The following is a 22,045-nucleotide window of genomic DNA, read 5'->3' on the forward strand; positions in this document are numbered from 1 at the left end:
CTCTTCCAATTCCTTTTTCATACTTATTATCTTTTTTCCTTTTTATTCACTTCTTCTAGGATCTTTTCAACCTCGTGGCGTGCTTCTCTTTCTTTCTGTTGACGGAGTCTAATATTAGTAGGCACTCCTGACCCTGCACTTGACGTTTCATCTTTTCTCATATGTATATAATCTTGTGCCTGATTCTGTGCTTCTGTACACTCATTTTCTAGTTTGTCCATTTCTTGACTGACCTTTTGTATATTCTGCTTGGCTTTTCGTCGCGTATACAAGTCTGATAATTTTGCCATAATATCCATAGCATTTTCTTGAGCCAAGTCCAACTTTCGGCACAGATCTCTCACCTGTCTTCGGCTTGGTCAGTCTTCCTCCTCATCTTCTTCCAGGAGACGTAGTAGCTGGTGTCTGAGCTTGGTGAACGCTGCCTTGCTCTTTGCCTTGGCTTGCTTCAGCTCCTCCAACTGTTCTTCCAGACCTTCAGCATCTTCAGACTGCTCCACTTCTTCCGCTTCAGACTGATCGCCAACTTCTTGTTCTTCGTCCATAACTGCACTTTCTTCAAACCATGGTCTGCCACCAAAATATGTTGCAAAGAAGAACAACTATCCAACCAATTCTCCGATAATACGAATTTATTTCAATGTAAAAGCCATATACTGGTGAAGAGAGCTGTTTACAATAATAGTTGTTGATACATATATCTAGTCTGACAAAACTTTCACTGTGGTTTCATCTCTGTATGCAAATTTAGAGTGACATTGAAATGTAAAGTCAGATATGCAAATATAGAGTTAAGTATGCAAGTGAGAATAGAAAGGAGAATACAGTTGTCCTTTTCTCCAGGCACAACAACATATTTATCGTGTAAAGCATCTAGACATTCCCGTACAGAAGGGTCATCGAAGGCAGATGTAGGGTTGATGACAGTATGTGAAGAACGAAGACGTGAAATGCGAGATTTTACGTTATAACGGACTGTGCGAGGCCAGTCCGAAAGACATCCAATGTCTTCGTCTTCGAGGGCAGCCCACTTCTTAGCCTAAGCCTCAGCAGCATCCATGATTAACTTAAAGTTAAAGTTCCAGTTTACTTTGGGTGGCTCGCGATATTTTGGGCCAAACTGGAACAGCTGCCGAAGCTTAGGATGTGTAATTATCTTTATGTCACCTGTTATTATATGACCGTGAGGTTTGTAACAAAAGGGAGATGGCATACGATCACAAGTACCATCATGAACATTGTTCCCAATATCAATTTCTTTTAAGAGGCTATTGTAATTAAACAATGTCATACGATTTTAAAGGACTATAGATTTGTCAAATAAAGTCTATTCTTCTTGCGGGTTTTACCGATCAAATAATTAACAACGCAATTTGAACTAACTTGGGATAATTATATTTTCATATTTTTAAATTTTCTCTCAAGTGTTAGGTGCTCAATAGCCGATTATTGCAATATTACAAAGTAATCATAAAAAACAAGTTTGTTCCTTAAAAAGGAAAATAGATGAGCTTACATTTGCAGGCAGACGTTACTTCACCATCCAATTATCCCAAATTAGTTCCAATCGTGTTTAAAGTGTCACTTCTTGCAACAGAAAGAATTAACACACAGGATTTCGAACATTTTTTATTTTTTTATCACAGCAGCAGGAGGTCTCATAAATGACACAACTTCGAGAAAACCGAGTCCTAATTCAAACTTTCAGTCCTAACCACTAATGTTATCTTTGGATTTGACACTTTCGCAATAACATCGCAACAATTTACTTTAGTCATTTGAATAACACAACTGATAAATTAATAATACTAACTCCTACGCAGAAAATGGTTTTACAAACAGTTTGATATCCTGCGAATGGCGGTAAAATGGTGGACTATTTTCGATAAAACAGTCATTAGAAATAAGTACTGCTTCTGGTTTGTTTGAAGGGATGTTCGAATGAAATATCACAATGGTTTTATGTGTAAATCGATTTCAAAACAAAAACTGGAAACAACAAGCATTGATAAAGCAGGATTAAAATTTGTCATTGCTTTTAAAATATTACACAATAATAAATCTAATTTTAATAATTTTATGAGCATAGATTTGACTGACTATACCAGACGGAACATCAAGTCATATACCTATAGAAAGTAAGTTGTAACACTTTATCACAGTGGAGCTTTGATGGCTATTGATCAACGTTTGACTCAAGTATTGCCTCGCCTTCAATTCTTTGCACACTTGAAACAGGTTTCGCGTAATAACTGAAATGTACGTCTACGAAGCAGAAAAGCCACAAAAATCGAAAGCCCTTGAAGACCATTGAGAATGATGTACACGTAATCCAACCAATCTGACTGAATGAAACTGTCTACTAAATTAAGAGTCCATGTCAAGCCCATGATTGTTGTTATTTGCACTGCGAAGACAACATGGCGTGTAGTGAAAGACTTGGAACGGTGTTTTTTCATTTGTACTTCCGATTTACACATTATGGTGATGGTTATTATAAAACATATGACATTAAATACCAGAATTAGAGCTACCGGAATGACAAAAACAGCAATCAAGGGTATTGATCGGCCAATCCAACACACAGGACCCTCGCTGTATCCGATCTGAAACTCATATGGCCCTATGTTGTCTATTACCACACATCCCGTGACAAGCACAAAAGGTAATACCCAGGCGAACAAAGAGTAGATCCAAATTAACTGGCCATTATGGTTTACTGTAAGCTGTTTTGAAATGTATGCCAGATCAAAAGACGCAACAGCCATCCAACAGAACGCAACCAACCAGATGTAATGCGACACAATTGCTGCTGCCTTACATACCGCCTTAAATTGGGGAAGGTCAACTACAGTTATAAATAAAACGTGCGCAATTAACAGAGCAATTGCCAAGTTTAGTATAATCTTCCCGGCCCTACCTCTATTTTCCTTTAACAACACAGTGACAATAATGGCACCCAATTGACAGTACAGAAGTTGTGAATGTTAAAAGTCTCTTTGAATATGTCTTGGTGTTTAAATCCCAAAAGAAGACACGTTTCTTGTCAAAATGACATAAAAAAGCATGCAAACCGTCTTCAGACAAAAAATATTCCTGTGATGAGTAATGCATCGACCTGTAAACGATGTCTTCTCCAAGCATTTTAAAATTTTCTTTTCCAACTTTAATGATAACACCTTTTGCACAACTGATGTTCGAATCATGCCTTAAACAAGCACCAATTGTAGTCTTGATGCTAACAATACCATCACCGACTTGTTCATAGTGACAGGCCCTGTATTTCAGTTGGTGAAGATGATTGGGTGACTGTTTGGTGATATTTGAAAGAGAACTTGAAGGAATGGTTTCTGATTTGTGAAACAAAATAGTTGTATTTAGAACGGTTTCTTCCTTACTGTCATTACATAAATTTCTGCGTTTGAAGGAAACATCTAGAGTAGTGACGTCCTGTGGGAGGAAGTAGTATACATGTTCTTGCCATGAGTCTAAACACGTTTCCCTTAGAACTTTTGCTAATGTCACAGAATCGACAAAAACAGAATATTTTAATAATACTTGCCGACAATTGGAGGGTGATGGCAACATTTGAAATTCTAATATTTCTAAACTCTTAGTTGCATTTCGGTACAAATTATTGACAAGCATTGCTGCATCCGTTTCTATCTTACTAGTGTTTACAATTTTGCTAGGTGAAGTGAATTCTAACCGAAGTATGAGCAATGACTCTGACAAAGCACCGACGGCAATATTATCTGAGACATTGTATTGTTGAGGTGTTGAAAGTTTTGTTTGTAGAAGGCGCTGTAGATTTAGGGGAGTACACTTCTCTGTAAAGACATCAAATACTTCACCATCTGCGCAGCTAAATTGCTGTGTAGAGGAAACACGTCGTATCTTCATGTCATAATTACCTTGAACATTAATATTGAACAGTATGTCAAAGGTCCATAGTTTCATGTGAATTCGTATATCGCGTGGAATTCCGCAAACGATATTATGGGGGTTAAAATCTTCCTCATTGCACATAGCACAATATACATTTTTGTAATATACAAGAGAAACGTAGTCCTTTATAACCTTTGCGGTGTGATTTTGACAAAGCTCAACGACAGTGCTATTAGTTCCCTCCGGACAGGTTCCTATGTAGTAATGGCAATAGAGGTTGATGTCTTCAAGTGATCCTGGTATCACAGGTAACAGTTTGCAAGAAGGAATAGCTCTTAACCTAGAAATTACACTTAATGAATCTGTTTCAGTGTCACTGATAACATCTCGTACAGACATTGGACATTCCCACTTCAGTTGCCCGAACTGCATATCATTCGGGTTGACTCCATGGCAAAAACCACAGTAGATGTTCCTGTATACTACACTATTATTTCCGTCAGATTTAATCGCTGTAGTTACTTCAAGCATAGTTTCACCTGAAATGATAAACATTGCCATATCAGTGTACTATTATCTCAAACGTGCTGTATATGGCTATGTCGATTCCAACTGAAAATTGTACGTTTATTTACAGAAAAATATTTCAGATATAACAGTATTGCTTAGAAAGTATGGCAAACAACTGCGTAAAAAATAAGCTTCAATTTCACTGCTGACAGATTCCTTTGTACGCGTCGTTATTTTAACTCAGTGATAAATGCACTTATTAAACACGTTTGTATTGTGTAGGACTATACAAGTACCCCCCTCTTCTGTCTATGGTCGTAGAGGCTATGTTGTTGTTCAATCATAAAGAATCTGCCTAGAAATCGTTACTTTTCCGAATTATGGCACCATGAAAATGTCACCGTATACACAGTGTAGATTTGTGTCTTATCTGCACATCAATCAAAAGTATATGAACTGATCAACAGAAAACAAAGACACTCTGCTATCAGCATCTTAAAATGGTCGACAGAGACGGCACATACGTATTATATATTAAATATTACACTGATGGAACTTGGGGTAACCACGCATAGGCACTTATAAAGTGATACCATTTTTGAATTGCGACTTCAACGCGCTCTCTCTCTCTCTCTCTCTCTCTCTCTAAACTATGGTGAAAGACAAGATTAACAGATGTATTTGTAAAACAGCAGATCGTGACCTTAACATTTTATTCAATGTACACATTCCTGCATTTATGTATGCAATGTGGAACACTGAGAACTTTGACCCAGCTCACAAATACAGCACTGTTGATCAGTACAATACATAGAATTACATCATACCATCAAGAATGGAGATTTTTACTGCTTAAAAAGCTATAAGGTGAACCAAACCAATATTTTCACCTTCGTTTAACAAATTAATTTCAATTGAAAAAATATTTGCAAGAAAAGTGATGTTTGAGCAAAATATGCTGTGTTTGGTACAGCGCCCCCTTAAGCAAGCAAGAACACTATCTAGTTATTTTCAGGATTCCAATGGTCGAAGACGGAGTACAAAGATCGAGTGGTTTCACCAGTCGATGGCAGGAGGAAGGGAGAAACGCCGTAAGACGGAAGTTGCGACCTTTGACACTATGCTGGCTCATATCTTGTTTACGGGAGCGAGCAAGTTGTGAACAAAATTTGCTTGCTTCCACAAAATCTTCGCTGAGTGTCAAGGTCGATTGATATACTGTCACTTACTCGAATTAAGTCTAACCACTGTGTTTTCAGTACATACTTACTCGAATTAAGTCTAACCACTATGTTGTCAGTACATAAATGCTCCGGTATCAAAGTTGGGATTTTTAGTCCGTTTAAATTTCCAAGGCTTTCATTTGGTAGACCATAAACTCGCTTATTAACATCATTGGATCTATGTGGTGTTCATTATGTTCTCTCATTTGGGTAAATGTAACGGAGGTACACTCATGGATACATATCAGATCAAGAATATTTGATTTATATAAGTGATGAACCTTTGAATAAAACGAGAATTATTTTTCATCCATATTGATCTGGCTCCAAAGTCAGAGTAGTAAACCGGGCGACGATTCGTCGTGGAATGATGGATGTCTTAATATCTACTTCGGGAAATGTTCTTGAAATGTTACGAAATACTATCGGGGAATTTGTAGTAATTGACTGGTATATTTTTACGTCCATGATATATATTGTACAAATAGATATTGTAGAAAAATGCACTTGTGCAATTTCTTATTTGAGAAAACAGAATTGGTTCTTTATTATCATTGTCTTACAAACATAAATCATTCTTACCTGTACTATTTTCACATTTGGCTCTTATGACGTCATTAGGCCAATTTTTTGGACATCTCACAGTTACAATTTGTCCACCATATTTTGAACCAGACTCCATACACCGCCTAGTGTCCGCGACATTTTCAAATTCCTTCGATTTGTTAGGACATACCGATTGGTAATCGTGACAACAGTCGCCGTAAATAACGCACTCAGGTTTGCAGCTGCACATAACCATATTTGTAGCGATTGCAGGAACATGCGTTTCATCAATGCAGTTTATGTCACCATTTGACAGACATGACTCGATTGGTCTGTCTGTGAACGAGTTTCGGCACTGCAAAGATTTTGGGTCGATCAGCATTGTTGGCAACAACTGCTCTTGTCTGGGCTGTGGACCACTTCTTGTTGTTCTGTATATTGAGTCAGTTTGAAATGACGCTGTGGGTTCTTGTGAAACTGGCTCAAGTGTACGCCGGCTTCGTGCATGGCTGGTAATTTTAACACTTGAGGTATGAAAACTTTCCCTTGGACTTGGGGGTGCTCCGAGCTGTGGTGTAGTCATATTGCACCATGCTACCATTCTTTCATTTCCACAATGCAAAATAACAAGGCACAGAAAACACCACACGGCCTTCATTTTGTGTTTTCCAGTACCTAGAGGAATATATGTTGAAACAAAGGTACATTTAAATCAACATCAATGCTCATACATCATTCAGTAAATATTTAACACTTGATGATTTTTAAGGAAACCAGTATTTTTGAGCCATTAGTCCCACTAAAAGCATATTTGCGATGACATAAAATATTGTAAAATTTCATACAATTACGCATTAATCACACAAAATCTAACTCTACTTTATGAAAATATAGAGTAAGATAGAAAACATTTCCCCGGATTGCTAAACATATAGTATTTTTCCTTTGTGTAAATACGTCAACGACCTTGTATTATGCAATACGCGAAACGTACAATACAACGTACGTTATGAAAGGTAATTATATTGTTTGGCCTGTATCTCCTCGTATTACGAGATGTGCATTATACATGCGTCCTCTGGTAACGAATGTTTTTGTTGAGATGTTCTGTAAATAGAGGAAAACTCTATATAAATGAAGAGGCCGAACATACTTGATCCTCCATGTATTCCTCTAATGTAGGTTTTTTAAGGGGGTGATTGCGATCATATCCTTTATTGATATTATTCCGCGGTGGGACCACCGCTCTTCACGGGAGGGATGGTTGTCAACGTTCAGTGTGAATTAATTTGCTTTTAAGCTGACGACAATTACAATTTGAAGGATGTTGATAGTAGTAAGAGTAAAACATTGGTTTGAGTATCAATGATAGATCCTTTCAGTTTTAGCAAAAAAATATTTCAACCTATTATATCATGACTGTGAAGTAGTCTGTGGAACATTGTACCAAGCTCGTGACATTGCAATTTGTGACCCGATTCCACGTATCAGCTGTTTTCAGCGGGGCAAAGATCGCAGCTGCTTTTTAGCGAAACAATTTCCAACGCTTCCACAAATGCAACTTAAATGAAGTGGTCAGCCAGAATGCTTAGCACCAATATAATTGTTCTGGGACGTCTCTTATGTCAAATTAATTGTGCTAGAAAGATGATGTGTTAGAGGCTGAGGACGAAGTTGACAACACGTAAAGTGGTCACAATGTTGTTACTGGAATTAGACTAACAAGAGAACAATATGGCCACACAACTCCTTTACGAATCTTGAACATATGAGCACCTTCTCTATGGTACATTTTAGTCGTAATATTAATTTGTGTTGGTTGACGAATAGTAGTGCTAAATGCAATTGAACTAACCAGGTAATACAAGTCAATTAGAGAAACTTCTAATCAATGTTAATGACATTGTGCCCGCTGGGTCAATAAATTTTGAAACCATTTACGGAAATCATGAAGTCAAATGAAGTTTGTCAAAGCATATCCGGAAACTGGCTGAGGAATCGTTGACCTTGTATTGATGGGCATGTACACTGTTCATGTACCAGGTACGAATGGAATTATAGTTAGCTTAATTTGTGTATAGAATTGGGTGATAAACATGGCTATTATGAACACGATTCGATTGGAACTAATTTGGGATAATTGGACGATGAAGTAATGTCGATTTAATCTACAAATGTAACCTAATCCACTTTTCTTTTTACATTACACACTTGTCTTTATGAGTAATTTGTAATATTACAACATTTAGCTATACAGTACCTAACACTTTTGAGAAATTTGAGAAATATGAAAATCAAATTATCCCAAAATAGTTCCAATCGTGTTTATGCGAAAAAGAATCATTATGATAATGTATTCACTGTAAATGAAAGTAACAGAAGTTTATTTATGACTTGCTTGTTTAAATTACGAGACCCTTCAAGGTTAAGGTAAACGGTGCTGAAGATATTTTGACTGGCCAAGCTGACGTTGTACGGGGTTTTAATTTATGACTTCTATGTTCGAGATGGCGGAACGTGGCAAATAACATTCCACATTCTGCAAACGATTTCAGGAATAACCTCGGTCAGCCAATGCCAAACTCATTTTCCTCCAAGCAGCAACAGAGTAAAATGTTTAAAAACTTGTTGTAAATTTAGATGGCAAAAAACAAGTGGGCGGGATAATTTGCCCCCAAGACTTCTCATCGACTTAGCCATTGTCATTTCAAGACGCCTGGCCCACTTTATAATAAAGAGTTATTTTTCAACAGGTGTGTTCCCCAGCGCTTTGAATATTCCCAAAGTTAAACACATCTTAAAAGGGAAAATGGAAACTTGTGGTGAGTTACAGACCAGTGTCTATACTGCCATTGTTCAGCAAAGTCATTAGTCCGTGGGCTGGAGGGGCCCACCGTGCACCCCCCCCCCACATCCCTACTTCTTGGGTATTTTTTTGTTCTTTAGGACCTGCTGAACAAGAAAAAAGATGTTAACATTGGATATTTTGGGATGCACTACCTATCTGGGCTGGTTTTTGATTTGCATGTACCGCAAAAAATGGCGAAAAATGGGTAGGGGTAGGGGGTACTATATCCTCCCCTACATTGAGTAAACTAGCATGAAATAGCACAAACCATACATTTTTGGAAAGCTGAGATTCTGCTCTTTATGAGTAACACCAATTTTAGCAAAATTAATTTGTGTACATAGAATAGGACGACTTTAAAATGAATTTTTTTGACAATTTTGAAATTTTTTACCCAAAATACCATGTAACAATTGTGATTTACTTGTTATTAAGCAAAATTTGACAGCTTTTTGTGTTTGAATTATTTATTCCCACATATTAAACAAGAAAAAAAGTGTTAACATTAGATATTAACTATACACTACTCTCTAGAGTCAATTTTGAATTGCGTGTATCTGTATGGGGTGTGCAAAAGCTAGGGGTAGGGTACAACATTCTTTCCTTGATGAAGTAAACTGGTTTGAAATGCCATATACCTTATAGTTTTAGAAAGCTTAGATACTGGTCTTTCTAAAATGCATAAAGTTTTAGTGAAAAAATATGACGTCATAGAATTGGATAACTTTAAATCAATTTTTTCTGGTAATTCAGTATTTTTAACCGGAAGAAAAGACGATAACTATTGTTTCCTCCTTATGAAGCAAATCAAACACATTAATGGATGTTATTTACTAATTGCAATGTGCTGAAGAAGAAAATAAATGTAAAAATTGGGTATATACCGTGCATTATTGTCTCTACTCACTAAAATAGCAAGTTTTGCTACATTGGTATATCGTGAATGGGCATTTTATTGTTATGCAATGAACTAATGCACATCCTTAAAAGAAGACTCGAAAACGGGCACACATAGTCATATTGCCATTTTCTCCTTCAAGTAAATAGATTATTGACGACTGTCTATTGTTATAATTTAATTTTTAAAAATTTTTCTATAAAATAATTTTGTTTAAGGCGTATTTGGAAAATTGTCTATGCCTCCTTGTCTTACTTTATATACAGCAAGCATTACTAACAATCTATTAGGCCGAGGCTAGAGGGGCGTCTACGTGCACCTCCCCCCTCACCCCACAGGATAACAAACCTGTAATTTTCAGAAGCCTTGGGATCCCTAGAATAAGAAATGGGATTTTAACAGACAAAATATAGGGACTCAATAGCTGTTACGGTCATGTTTTGAAGGGTACCACAAAATCACGATTTTGTGACCCACGTGGATTTTTGTCAAACCTATCTTCTTGTACGTGATCTGCTGAGCTTACTGTTTAACATGACCTAGGTTATGGGGTATCATTAGAAAGGTAATTTATTCTACTTGAAAATGGTATATAGCAATATGCAATATCTTCTATAGTTTTCATGAAATAGGGCCATAATTTACCCCATACCCCAGTTTCATGTCACAAATTACATTCAAAACTAATCTAAATTCCACCAATTATTTACCTATACATAATACAAAAGGCAATACTGTGTATTAACTTTGTGTTATTTGCTACAGGTACATGTTAGAAACTTGGAATAAACTTTTAACAGAAAAAATATTGGGATCCTGTAGCTCTAACAGTCATATTTTGAAGGGTACCGAAAAATCACAGTATAACTGACTCGCATTCGTTTTTTGTTAAACCTGTCTTCTTGTAAGTCTTCTGCTGAGCTTATTTTGAACATAACGAGGCCAATGGGGTACCATTAGAAAGTTAATTTACTCTTCTTTAAAATGATATGTTGCAATATGCAATATCTTCTATAGTTTTCATGAAATAAGATCAAAACTTACCCCATACTCCAACATTTTATGTCGCAAATTACCATCAAAACTAATCTCAAATTCTACCAATTATTTTCCTAGACACATTACAAAAGGCAATTCTTTGTATAAAATATATTTTATTTGGTACAGGGACATGTCAAAAATATGAGTTAGACTTTAAAGAGACAAAATATTGGTATTGAATGACTGTTACTGGCATGTTTTGAAGGGTACCGTGAAGTCAGAGTATTACCGACTCGCATATGTTTTTGTTAAATGTGTGGTCTTGTAAGTTTTCTGCTGAGCTTACTTTTCACCATAGCCTAGATTATGGGCTGCCATTGGAAAGACAATTCATTTGGCTTTAAAATGACATATTGTAATATGCAATATCTTCTATAGTTTTTATGAAATAGGACCAAACCTTACCCCATACCCCAAAGTTTTATGTCACAAATTACTGTCAAAACTAAAAAATCGATTTAAAGTTATCCAATTCTATGACGTCATATTTTTTCACTAAAACTTTATGCATTTTAGAAAGACCAGTATCTAAGCTTTCTAAACTATAAGGTATATGGCATTTCAAGCCAGTTTACTTCATCAAGGAAAGAATGTTGTACCCCTACCCCTAGCTTTTGCACACCCCATACAGATACACGCAATTCAAAATTGACTCTAGAGAAGTAGTGTATAGTTAAATATCTAATGTTAACACTTTTTTTCTTGTTTAATATGTGGGAATAAATAATTCAAACACAAAAAGCTGTCAAAATTTTGCTTAATAACAAGTAAATCACAATTGTTACATGGTATTTTGGGTAAAAAATTTCAAAATTGTCAAAAAAATTCATTTTAAAGTCGTCCTATTGTATGTACACAAATTAATTTTGCTAAAGTTGGTGTTTCCCATAAAGAGCAGAATCTCAGCTTTTCAAAAATGTATGGTTTGTGCTATTTCATGCTAGTTTACTCAATGTAGGGGAGGATATAGTACCCCCTACCCCTACCCATTTTTCGCCATTTTTTGCGGTACATGCAAATCAAAAACCAGCCCAGATAGGTAGTGCATCCCAAAATATCCAATGTTAACATCTTTTTTCTTGTTCAGCAGGTCCTAAAAAACAAAAAAATACCCATGTAGTAGGGATGTGGGGGTGCACGGTGGGCCCCTCCAGCCCACGGACTACATCGAAAGTAGTAAAACAGCAACTCCCCTCTCACCTTAATAAGATACTGTACAAACGTAAGCATCGCTTTCAAAACAAGGAAAGCACCAAGTTAACATTGACAAACTTAGTAAACGATTTGCTAATAAAATTGTCAAAGGAAATTCTACTATAACAGTATTTATCGACTGTAATAAAGCTTTCTATAGTATAAACCATTAAATTTTGTTGACAAAACTCGAGTATTATGAGTTTAGGGGTCCTGCCTACAATTGATCGAAAAACATTAATTAAACCGTTCTCAATTTGTTCAATCAAATAACAAAGTGTCGGAGAAATCTAGTATTCATCACGGTGTTCCCTAAGGGTTAGTGTTAGGTCCGACTTTATTTTTAATTAAATGATTTTCCTATTGTACGTTTTCGATTTCCGATTCTTTGCTGATGGTTCCAATCTTTTCCATACTTATCCTGGTTCAGATTGTACTGACCTCACTACTGTATCATCTTACTTAAATCGATATGCAATTGCGAGTGATTTCAAAAATTAACAATAAATAGGAGCAAGACAAATGTATTTAGAGACCGTTGAAGGAAATTGAAGGTCTCGGGTTCTATCTGTATCCGTGAAGAGCAAATCGGTGAAGTTGATGTTGCCCCTTTTGTTGGTATTTAGTTGGATAAGCATCTTTTCTTTGTCTGAACATATTGATAAGATAAATTAAGATAAATAGACTTGTTTAGAAGAAATTGTACAGACACGTACGATGGCCGAGAGAGCTCTTCTAAATGCAAATTCAAAATGCAAACTGCAAACTGCAAAATGCAAAATACAAAATGCTAATTCAATACTTGAAAACGAGGCTTCACAGGCGCCATCTTGGTCGGATAATTATGATGGCTAGTTTTTTCTCAACTGTTTTAGTTTTTCATCAAAGATTGCTTTCCTATTCCATAGTCTTCATCTCAAGCCTTTGTTTGTGATCTTGGCTGTGAAAGGTATTAATCTAGCGACCACATAATTACAGTTGCATGGCTGAGCTTGTGATGATAATGATCAAAAACGCACAAATTTTTTGTTGCCTATAATGAGTAAAATACTTCTTTTTAGGCAATATTACGATCTTCTCGGAATACAAGTGATGGGGATATGAGGAGACATCGTAACCCTGGAGAAAAAAGTGGTATTTTTCCATTTTACCCTTTTGACCTAATATTGTACATGTAAACCTAATATTCAGGAAACAATCCGTGGCATTTTTAGGCCAACGGAATTTTAATGTCGAAATCGAAGAAGCAATACTAAAATATCGTGAGATTTCTTTCAGTGATTGTCGTTTAAGGGTTGTTAAATCCAACTTTGTCGCAAGTGTTGACTAGCAATATAGCGCATGAAGTAGCTGCTCCTGAGCGACGTGTTCTGTCTTATGCGCGCAACAAAATCAAATATTGCAATTTGATATACAGTTCCTTATTTCGGATATGCGATTTTCGATATTGGTTTTGTCTCGACCATGTTTACATTTCTAGTGATGACCCAGACTGATACATTTTAGACAAAACATCCGCCGCGCCTATACTGTCGACGGTTTCCTTAATAGCTGATGCCTAAAAAGCTCGCTCCTTCCTGCCGTTGTGATACGTTCTGATAAACGCTAGTGTCTATGGTGAGACGCTGTTTACTCGGCCTGTGGCTGATCTGAAAGTCCGGCACAAGGACAGCTATGGATCTAGAACAGGTGTCAGTCGATGATAGTTGCATAAAGGTACTTCTTGATCATGGGAAATGTCACAAAAGAAAGTAAGAAAAGACATCAAGCTGTAGAGAGTTGCAAATCAATTACGTATTTATCAACTCCCACCAATGAATTATTGTATTCTGAATATGGAACGTATTTAGCCGAAAAGTAGTTACCCTGGAAATTTGTCCACTCTTTCACATGCAACTCCATAACAGCTCTATTGGGAGGGGGCATGGTGACCATGTACCGGCACTGTTTCGGAAACAAATCAGAGTAACTCGTGTATAATTAAATACATATAACAGACTGAAACTTTCATTTAATGTAAAGCTTATTATGTTTGGCATAGCCGTCCGACTTATGAGGCCAGGTAAAGGTCAACATAAAATGAAAAATTGACAAATGAAACTTTCTGTTCTACAACAAATTCCGATATTCGAGTTATTTCAAGCATATTGTAAAGCCACTGTCTCTGCATCTTCTCACTTATCTCATGTGAACAATGCATAGGTGCTGGATTTCGAGCTAATTCGCGTTTAGTTCTCAAACGAAAGTGGCCGCGTAATGTACGGCGTTACATGTAAAATCCGATATTTGATATGTCAACTCTAAAACGACCATCGCGGAACGGTAGTTCAGAATTGCTTCTTCGATTTCGATATCAAAATTCGGTTGGCCCGAAAATGCCACGGATTGCGAACCTCACGCAATTCGAATTCGTTCACAAAGTCGCAGCGATTTTATGTAAATATTGCTTGAAAACTTCATTGCCCTTGGCCCGAAATCAGTAACAAAATACAAGTTCGGTATAATTTATCATGTCTTTCTTTGATTTCCACATCGAAATATGGTTGGCCTAAAAATGCCACGGATTCAACTTCTTCGTGCGCAATATTGCTAGTTAACACTCGTAAATATCAAGGCGCCCTTCTCAATCCCAGGTTCTCGCATTAGCATATGTGTCAATAGCTCAGTAACAGTTTGTCATTCTTTTGTTTTCCATTGAATATTTTATCAAGTACATAATATTTATATTAGATAAATCTGATAATTGAGTGGGGTTTTAATTTCATTCCACACAAATGTTTTAACAAGAAAAATGCCTGGCCGCAAAATTTATTGACTACCTCCCGCAATATAAATTGTCGAATTCGTTCACAAATTCGCAACGATTTATGTAACATTTGCGTGAAAACGTCATTTCCTTAGACCTGAAATCCGTAACAAAATGCAATTTTGACATAATATGATGCATTTCGATGATTACCGCATCGAAATAAGGCTGGCCTAAAAATGCCACGAATTTCTCCAGGCTTTTGTAGACACGTATCTATTTTACCTTACGCATTTTGCTACTTTTGTATCTACGACCTAGAAGTTTTGGGAAGTGTTTACTCCTCACGTGTAAACTGTATATCAGAAAAAGATTGCTCGCCTTAACATTCATTATAGATTTTTTAAACTCTATATTTTCTTGCTAGGTTCCTTCGTTTACAGCTTGATTCACAAGCATTGACCATATTTATTATTACATTACTTCAGTGTCAGTTGTCATGACTATAATCTTAGAATTTACCAACTTGAAAACCTACTCAAAAACCATGTGATGACAAATACAGACCAGTTTGCCGGGTTTTTTTCTGAGCAAGAGTTTCGAACGACAACAAAACCCTTGCCTAACTTCAGGCAAACTTTGAGACATCATTGGATTAATCAGTAACATTTGATTCATATTTTAATATGTAATTAAAATTTAGTCCAAATTATACAAAGTGAAAACAGAAATAAAACAGAAAATAAATAAATAAATAAATAAATAAATAAATAAATAAATAAACAAAACAGAAATAACAATGGCAATGGGTCACATTGTCTAATACGGTGTCTTCAATTTGACCCACAACATACGGCATCCAGTCACCTAGCGGGGAAGCAACAGACAGAACCATTCTGCCTAATCCACACTCTAAAAAAATAAAGATCAAACTCCCTCCGAAGTACAGCTAATTTCCAATGTCAAACGAATAAAAAATACAAAGCAATAAGAAAAGTAACCTTAATGGATTTTAGCTTGTATAAATTACAATACTTTATATAATAATGACCAACTACCTTGATCTGAGTCTGCAGAGAATATTTCAAAGATGACATTCTAAGTGCATTACAAAGTCTCAAAATGTGATTTTCACATCAAAGCAGTGTGCTTCAAGCAGTTTATTGAATTTGTGTTTGAATTTGGGTTGATAAGTGAGTAGTGCTCCTAAGTTTTTGTAATTTACACGTGTAACAGAGGTTTTGTATAAATAGCAATGTTCATGGTCAGCCATGGCATTCAACAGTACAACACTGATGTTTGTTACAAAATAATGAAATTGAAACATTGGAAAATTCAAGGCAAACGTGATCCTCAAAACACGGCTGAATGTTGCCACATCTTGTCTTGTACAATATTTGTAGTTGTATCTCATTGAAACACGTTTCATCAATAAACACATTTGATAGCAATAAGTCTTAAGTAGCCTGTAACAATAATTCAATAGAAAGTCTAGGAAGAGTTGAAGATGAACCAATAACAGTGTAATAACCAACCAAATGAACATGCTTGAGGTGGGTTTACTTAACAAAACAAAACATCGCTCTCTCAGTGTCACAGATGCTCTCCATGATTATTTTGTGATGTCATTATAACTTGATGTGCCCTTAGTCTTTTCTTCTAATGCTGCTTATTACCCGGCAAAGCTAAATTAATTGTACATTATTAAGTTTAAATATTCAAGTTATGGTTTATAATTGGGAACATTTAGTTGAAGGAATCAAGTTAGCAGATATTCTTATCGTTGTGTATTAAGTAGTGATACAGTCACTGAATTTCCCGTTTTGCAATGGAAGGTTTCATTCAATTTCATTCGAGCCAACTTACATATAGCTATGCAATATTTCAGCAACAGTTACCAAATAATTGTGGTGTTTTACTTGTCCTGCGAGCTTAATCAGCGGCCAACCTGAATGATCCATTGATTTTTATGTTTCATATTGATTTTGAATTTTCCACAGCATTGTGAAGTAGGTTACAAATTGGTTTTTCCAAGGGGCACTTTTGATGTTCTCTAGAACTCATTTATGAATATTTATCTCCAGGTTGTTATTGGCAAACAAGAACAATGGGCGAGAAACATTCAGCATATGGATGATTACAGCTCTCTGAAGCTTGGAGTGATGGTGGCAGTCTTTTGTCCAACGTATGAACAAGTACCACAAATTGGTAGAGTTCTAGAGTTACAAGAAGGGCAGTTTAAAATCGACTGGTATTTCAGGAAAGCGGAATACTGCATGGCATCCATTGAACCAGAGTATTGGGAGAAAGAAGACACCTTTGGAAGATTGGCAACCAAACAAGGCAGCAATGCTCGGGGACTTTTCACTTACAGTCAGAAATATGCTTAAAAAGGTGACTGTTGCAGAGCTTAGAATAAGATATAATACCATAAGATTACAGCATGATAACAGTACAGACCTTTAAAATGTTTATATTAATTATGCATGCGAGCATATATTTTAAGGTTAACCAGTTAATGACCTGATGTCCATGCAGCCTGTTTCACACCCATGCATGTCACTGGTTTGATAAAGGTGGCTCCCTGTCAGGGACTGGCGTTCTTACTGTTTACATTCAAAGCTCGTTCTTCAAAACAGCCAGTGTGATTTTTTAATATATGGAGTACAGGCCATCAGGGGCTTCGTCAGATTAGTTGATGTGATATATGCAAATTTGTAATTTTTAGACTGAATATGCTATTCTCGGGCAAAATCTTCTCTTCTTTAACACCTGGTCTAAGGATGACCTATTTCAGATGTATACAAATTGCAACAAAAGATGCAAATTTGTATTTTATTTTTTTGCAATTTTCTTCATTTTTGTCAAAATTTTTTTAAAGAACTGCTTGTTATACCTTTGATATTTGGTATACAAAATTCAAAAACATGACCAAATTGTGATATATTGAAATGTTTATGAAATCTACAATTGTGTATTTTGTGATAATTTTTGTGATAATTTTTGCCATGTTTTAGTCAGGAAAAACTACTGGTCTCATAGCTTTGATATTTAAGGTAGTTTACAGTTTCCTACCGATTAACTAAATGTTATGTATTGCAATTATGGTGAAATCTGTAATTTTGTATTTTGGGGCAATATTTGCCATTTTTGGTAAAAATTTGTTTCTCAAAACCTAATCATCTTAAAGCTTTGATACTATGTAGACTTATTCTTAGGGGTGGTCATAATGTGGTATGTCGAAATTATTATAAAATTTTCAACTCAATAATGAATACTACCTCAAGTAACTACTCGGATAAAAACTCAGGAGTGCATGAAATCCTCGATAAAAACTTGGTGGTGGTAAAAATTTCAGGCTAAAACCGTAAAAACATTAAATACTGAAACAATAAAAACCACATAGCCGTCATGAAAAATTGAAACACAATGACCACCTGGGAGCAATGGAGGATTGTATCACAAAACCAATCGACGTTCATATGCACGCCATTGTGTTTTATCCTTTAAAATACTTTCAAAGAAATGGCCCCTAGCATGTCTGACATATTCGTGGACGCAAGGACGTACATACGCCACGCACACGCACGCACGCCACTATTATATCTAATATTATATAGGGCTCAGCCCTTGGTGTCGCGCCAGGGGTTATGAGATAAGAAATGTTATTTGTATTGATTCATAATAATCCTTTACTATTACTAATCATTAGTAATAGTAAAGGATAAAATAGAATTAATGATTACTTGCTATATACGTTAGTACCACAACTATGCCCAGTTTACCCTCTGATGAAAACAGTTCATGTACATGATACCCTGCAGGATCTTCTGTTTTAATGTGTAAAAATGTTGGACATAATAGTTGGCAAGTTTTACCACGATAACTAACTATTGTGTTTAACAAAGGACGTATTGTGCCATCATTATCCTTGCAATAGGAACTGCACAGCCCAACTTCCACTTGCAAGCTGAAAACTATAGCGTTCAGTCTAAAATCTCGCAATTTTTGCATCTAGTTATTGACAAAAAGGGCGCTTTTCCGAAATTCAATCCCAGCATACTTTGCGTATGTCCTCGTTTATATGCACGACAGTTTTCCGTCTTTTTTTATTCACGAGCACTCAAAAAAAATGGCGATGCCCATGAAAGTTGGGTACACTTCCGGTTACTCGCATAGAATATTATAAATCTGAGCGTGCGTAGTCAGATAGCCGCTGGCGCGACTATTATGAGTCCCCGAATAGCGTCCGCGAGGATTAATAAGCGTACGGTTGTTCTGCCATGACGAACTGTCGACCATACTTTGCAGGCAGATAAAATGCAAAGCACTCTGTCGTAACAGGTGTTTGTCCTGGTACTCGCAAATAATTAATGTAAGTATATTGTTGACAAAACTATGCTTGTACTGAAATGTAATGGCTAAAAACTGGTAATAAACAACAATTATGACTCTAACTCGACGTTGCGGAGAGTAACGAGTTTTGTACGAAATATTCCCGTGAACCTAAAAGCTGTGTTATAATTAGTTCCGGAGACAGTAGCAATATGATTCATTTTCACAGTTAAAATATGGACTCATATAAGTACCAACTAAATAATAGGCAAACGGTAATACAGACAATAACAAAATATGGTAATCGAGTGTAGTTACACGTACTAATATGATTCATTTTCACAGTTAAAATATGGACTCATATAAGTACCAACTAAATAATAGGCAAACGGTAATACAGACAATAACAAAATATGGTAATCGAGTGTAGTTACACGTACTAAATATACTGGTCAGTCAGTATCTCGAAATATCCTGACGCCGAATCGAGTAAGGGGCAGTGGATCACAGTAGCCGGCGCAGACCTCCGGCTCGTTTTCAGTGCTTCAAAATCGCATTAAGGATTCTGCTGTAACAGAAACAAATCAAAATTCAGACGTAAAGCTATAAGTACTACGATTTTTAAGTGCAACACGTGAAAGCAGAACGAAAGAGCGAAACTCAACGGAAGAGAAAGAATGATTTACAGACATCTAATATGTATTCGAGTGTGGTTTTTCACATGTGGAATCAACAGAAAATGTGATTGTAAGACTCCGACGCAGTAAAATTTTCGCGTCCATCGAGAAGAAATGGGACACAAATCACACGCTATAAGACAAAAATCATATTTTAAACTCCGAAAGGAGGATATGGCAAAGGCGCTTCGATCGACACTTCGCAAAGCCCCTGTGATTCAACAATAATATTTATCACGAAACGTCGATCGAAGAATCAGCGGAATAACGACTACTTGGAAGTTGAAAAAATGTTGATGTAAAGTTTGTTTACGCCGTACATAAACAATTCTGTTCCGATAATCCGACCTACCCTATTTTTTACCTGCCGACCCAAAAATTTTAGAGCTACGTGAACACGGAAGTAAAAAAAAAGAAAGAAAAACCCGTAAAATCACGCGTTCGTTACTTGTCATTTGATTTTTGCTTGAATTTAGAGCTATATCCCTAATTAGAAAAGTTCGTTATGCAAATTTAGTAACAAGATGCTTTACAAATCAAAACTGATTTATGGTAATATCATATCATACTATCTACAATAGCAAGTTTTGTCGACTTTGGTCAAGTCAATCCAGATATACATCCCTAATTAGGAAAGTTTGCTATGCAAATTTAGTAACAAGATGCTTTACAAATCCAAACTGATTTATGGTAATATCATATCATACTATCTACAATAGCAAGTTTTGTCGACTTTGGTCAAGTCAATCCAGATATACATCCCTAATTAGGAAAGTTCGTTAAGTACGCAAACCAGTAATTAGCTTATGTGAAATGCTATATACTTCCAATAATGCTATCGGTATCTTGAATGTTCAATGCAAGTTTTGTCAACTTCGGTCATGTCAGTCCAGATATACATCTAATAAGGAAAGTTCGTCAAATAAGCAAATCAGTAATAGCTTATTTAAAACTACTAAAACAGCTTTCATGATTGTTGTATCAGTGTACCACTAATTAATATAGAATACTGCATCCACATTGATCACACCGATCCAAATGTATATCCCCAGATGGGAAAGTTCGTTCAACATGCAAATTAGTGATTAGCTAAATCATTTTCAATATTGTTTTTAACCTAGTATAAAGAAAGTAAGAAATTTTCATCAATCATCAATGGACGTAGCATGTTTCGCCAACATTGATCAAATTAATCAAGGTATATATCACTAATTAGGATAAGTCATCAAATATGCAAATTCGGAAGTACGAGGAGAAGTAAAAAATGCTAAATGACTTTTAAGTTAAGCGGGAAAAAAGGATTTAAATGCTTCTGAACATAAAATTTACTTTGTTTGTTGTTGATGTATTTTGGGTAAAGGGTAATGTAATGGATATATAAAATGTCATAAATGAATGTTATAATAAAGTGATAATTCTTATGTAAATTCAGAATCATACGGAATTACACGTCTATCTTGCACTAGCAAAAAACCCAACTCATTGTGTGTCACGTCCTTTATGCACAGGTCGATGATAAGATAATTTCACATTTCGAGGTTTTTACATTTTGCCCTCGCAAAACAGGCGTAACTATTGAGTTACTTCGTCATTAGTGCACTGACTTTTAATTTTCACAAAAGATTCATTTTACATTCCCGTATGAAAATAGAATCAGACAAAAACTTAATTTTGACCAAAACAAGAGTTTCGTAAGTCTTTCACTTAGGCCATTGAACTATCCTCGAAGCACAGTCTACTTTAATGTGGCGTTTCTCAGACTGGGTAATAGTAATTCATGCCCATAATTTATTGATTATTGATTAGTGAATACTTTCGAATAATAAAATCTCGGTCGTGCATGTTACGAGATTGTGCTATATTATAAATCGAAACACATAATGCGACGAGACATTGTTCAATAAATTAAAAAAATCATGCCGGCACTATACTCTATCAACATTTAAATACAAAAAGGTGAGACAACAACTGGCAAATCGATAAATAATGATAATGTAAGTTGATCATTTGATCGACAGGAAATCTTTCTCTGCAAACTTTCGTTTGCACGTTTCAAAGCTTCTGTAACTTTGGATATTTGCGTACTGTTGTGTATTTGAATAACACGTGAAAAACAACCTGCTTTACTTCTACTGGCGC

The 22,045-nt window shown here is 35.9% G+C and overlaps 1 protein-coding gene across 1 annotated transcript; it reads right to left on the minus strand.

The window, feature by feature from the left end:
- Positions 1-359: 359 nt before the first annotated feature.
- On the minus strand, positions 360-19,750 carry LOC139152784 (uncharacterized). The gene is made up of 4 exons (XM_070726154.1): positions 19,670-19,750; positions 6,204-6,842; positions 2,960-4,427; positions 360-570 (listed from the first exon to the last, which is right to left on the minus strand). The coding sequence occupies exons 2-4, from the start codon at positions 6,823-6,825 to the stop codon at positions 360-362; spliced, it is 2,301 nt and encodes a 766-aa protein (XP_070582255.1). The 5' UTR covers positions 6,826-6,842; positions 19,670-19,750.
- Between the last annotated feature and the right edge of the window lie 2,295 nt (positions 19,751-22,045).

This window comes from Ptychodera flava, chromosome 1 (assembly GCF_041260155.1).
Source record: "Ptychodera flava strain L36383 chromosome 1, AS_Pfla_20210202, whole genome shotgun sequence".
Lineage (NCBI taxonomy): Eukaryota > Metazoa > Hemichordata > Enteropneusta > Ptychoderidae > Ptychodera > Ptychodera flava.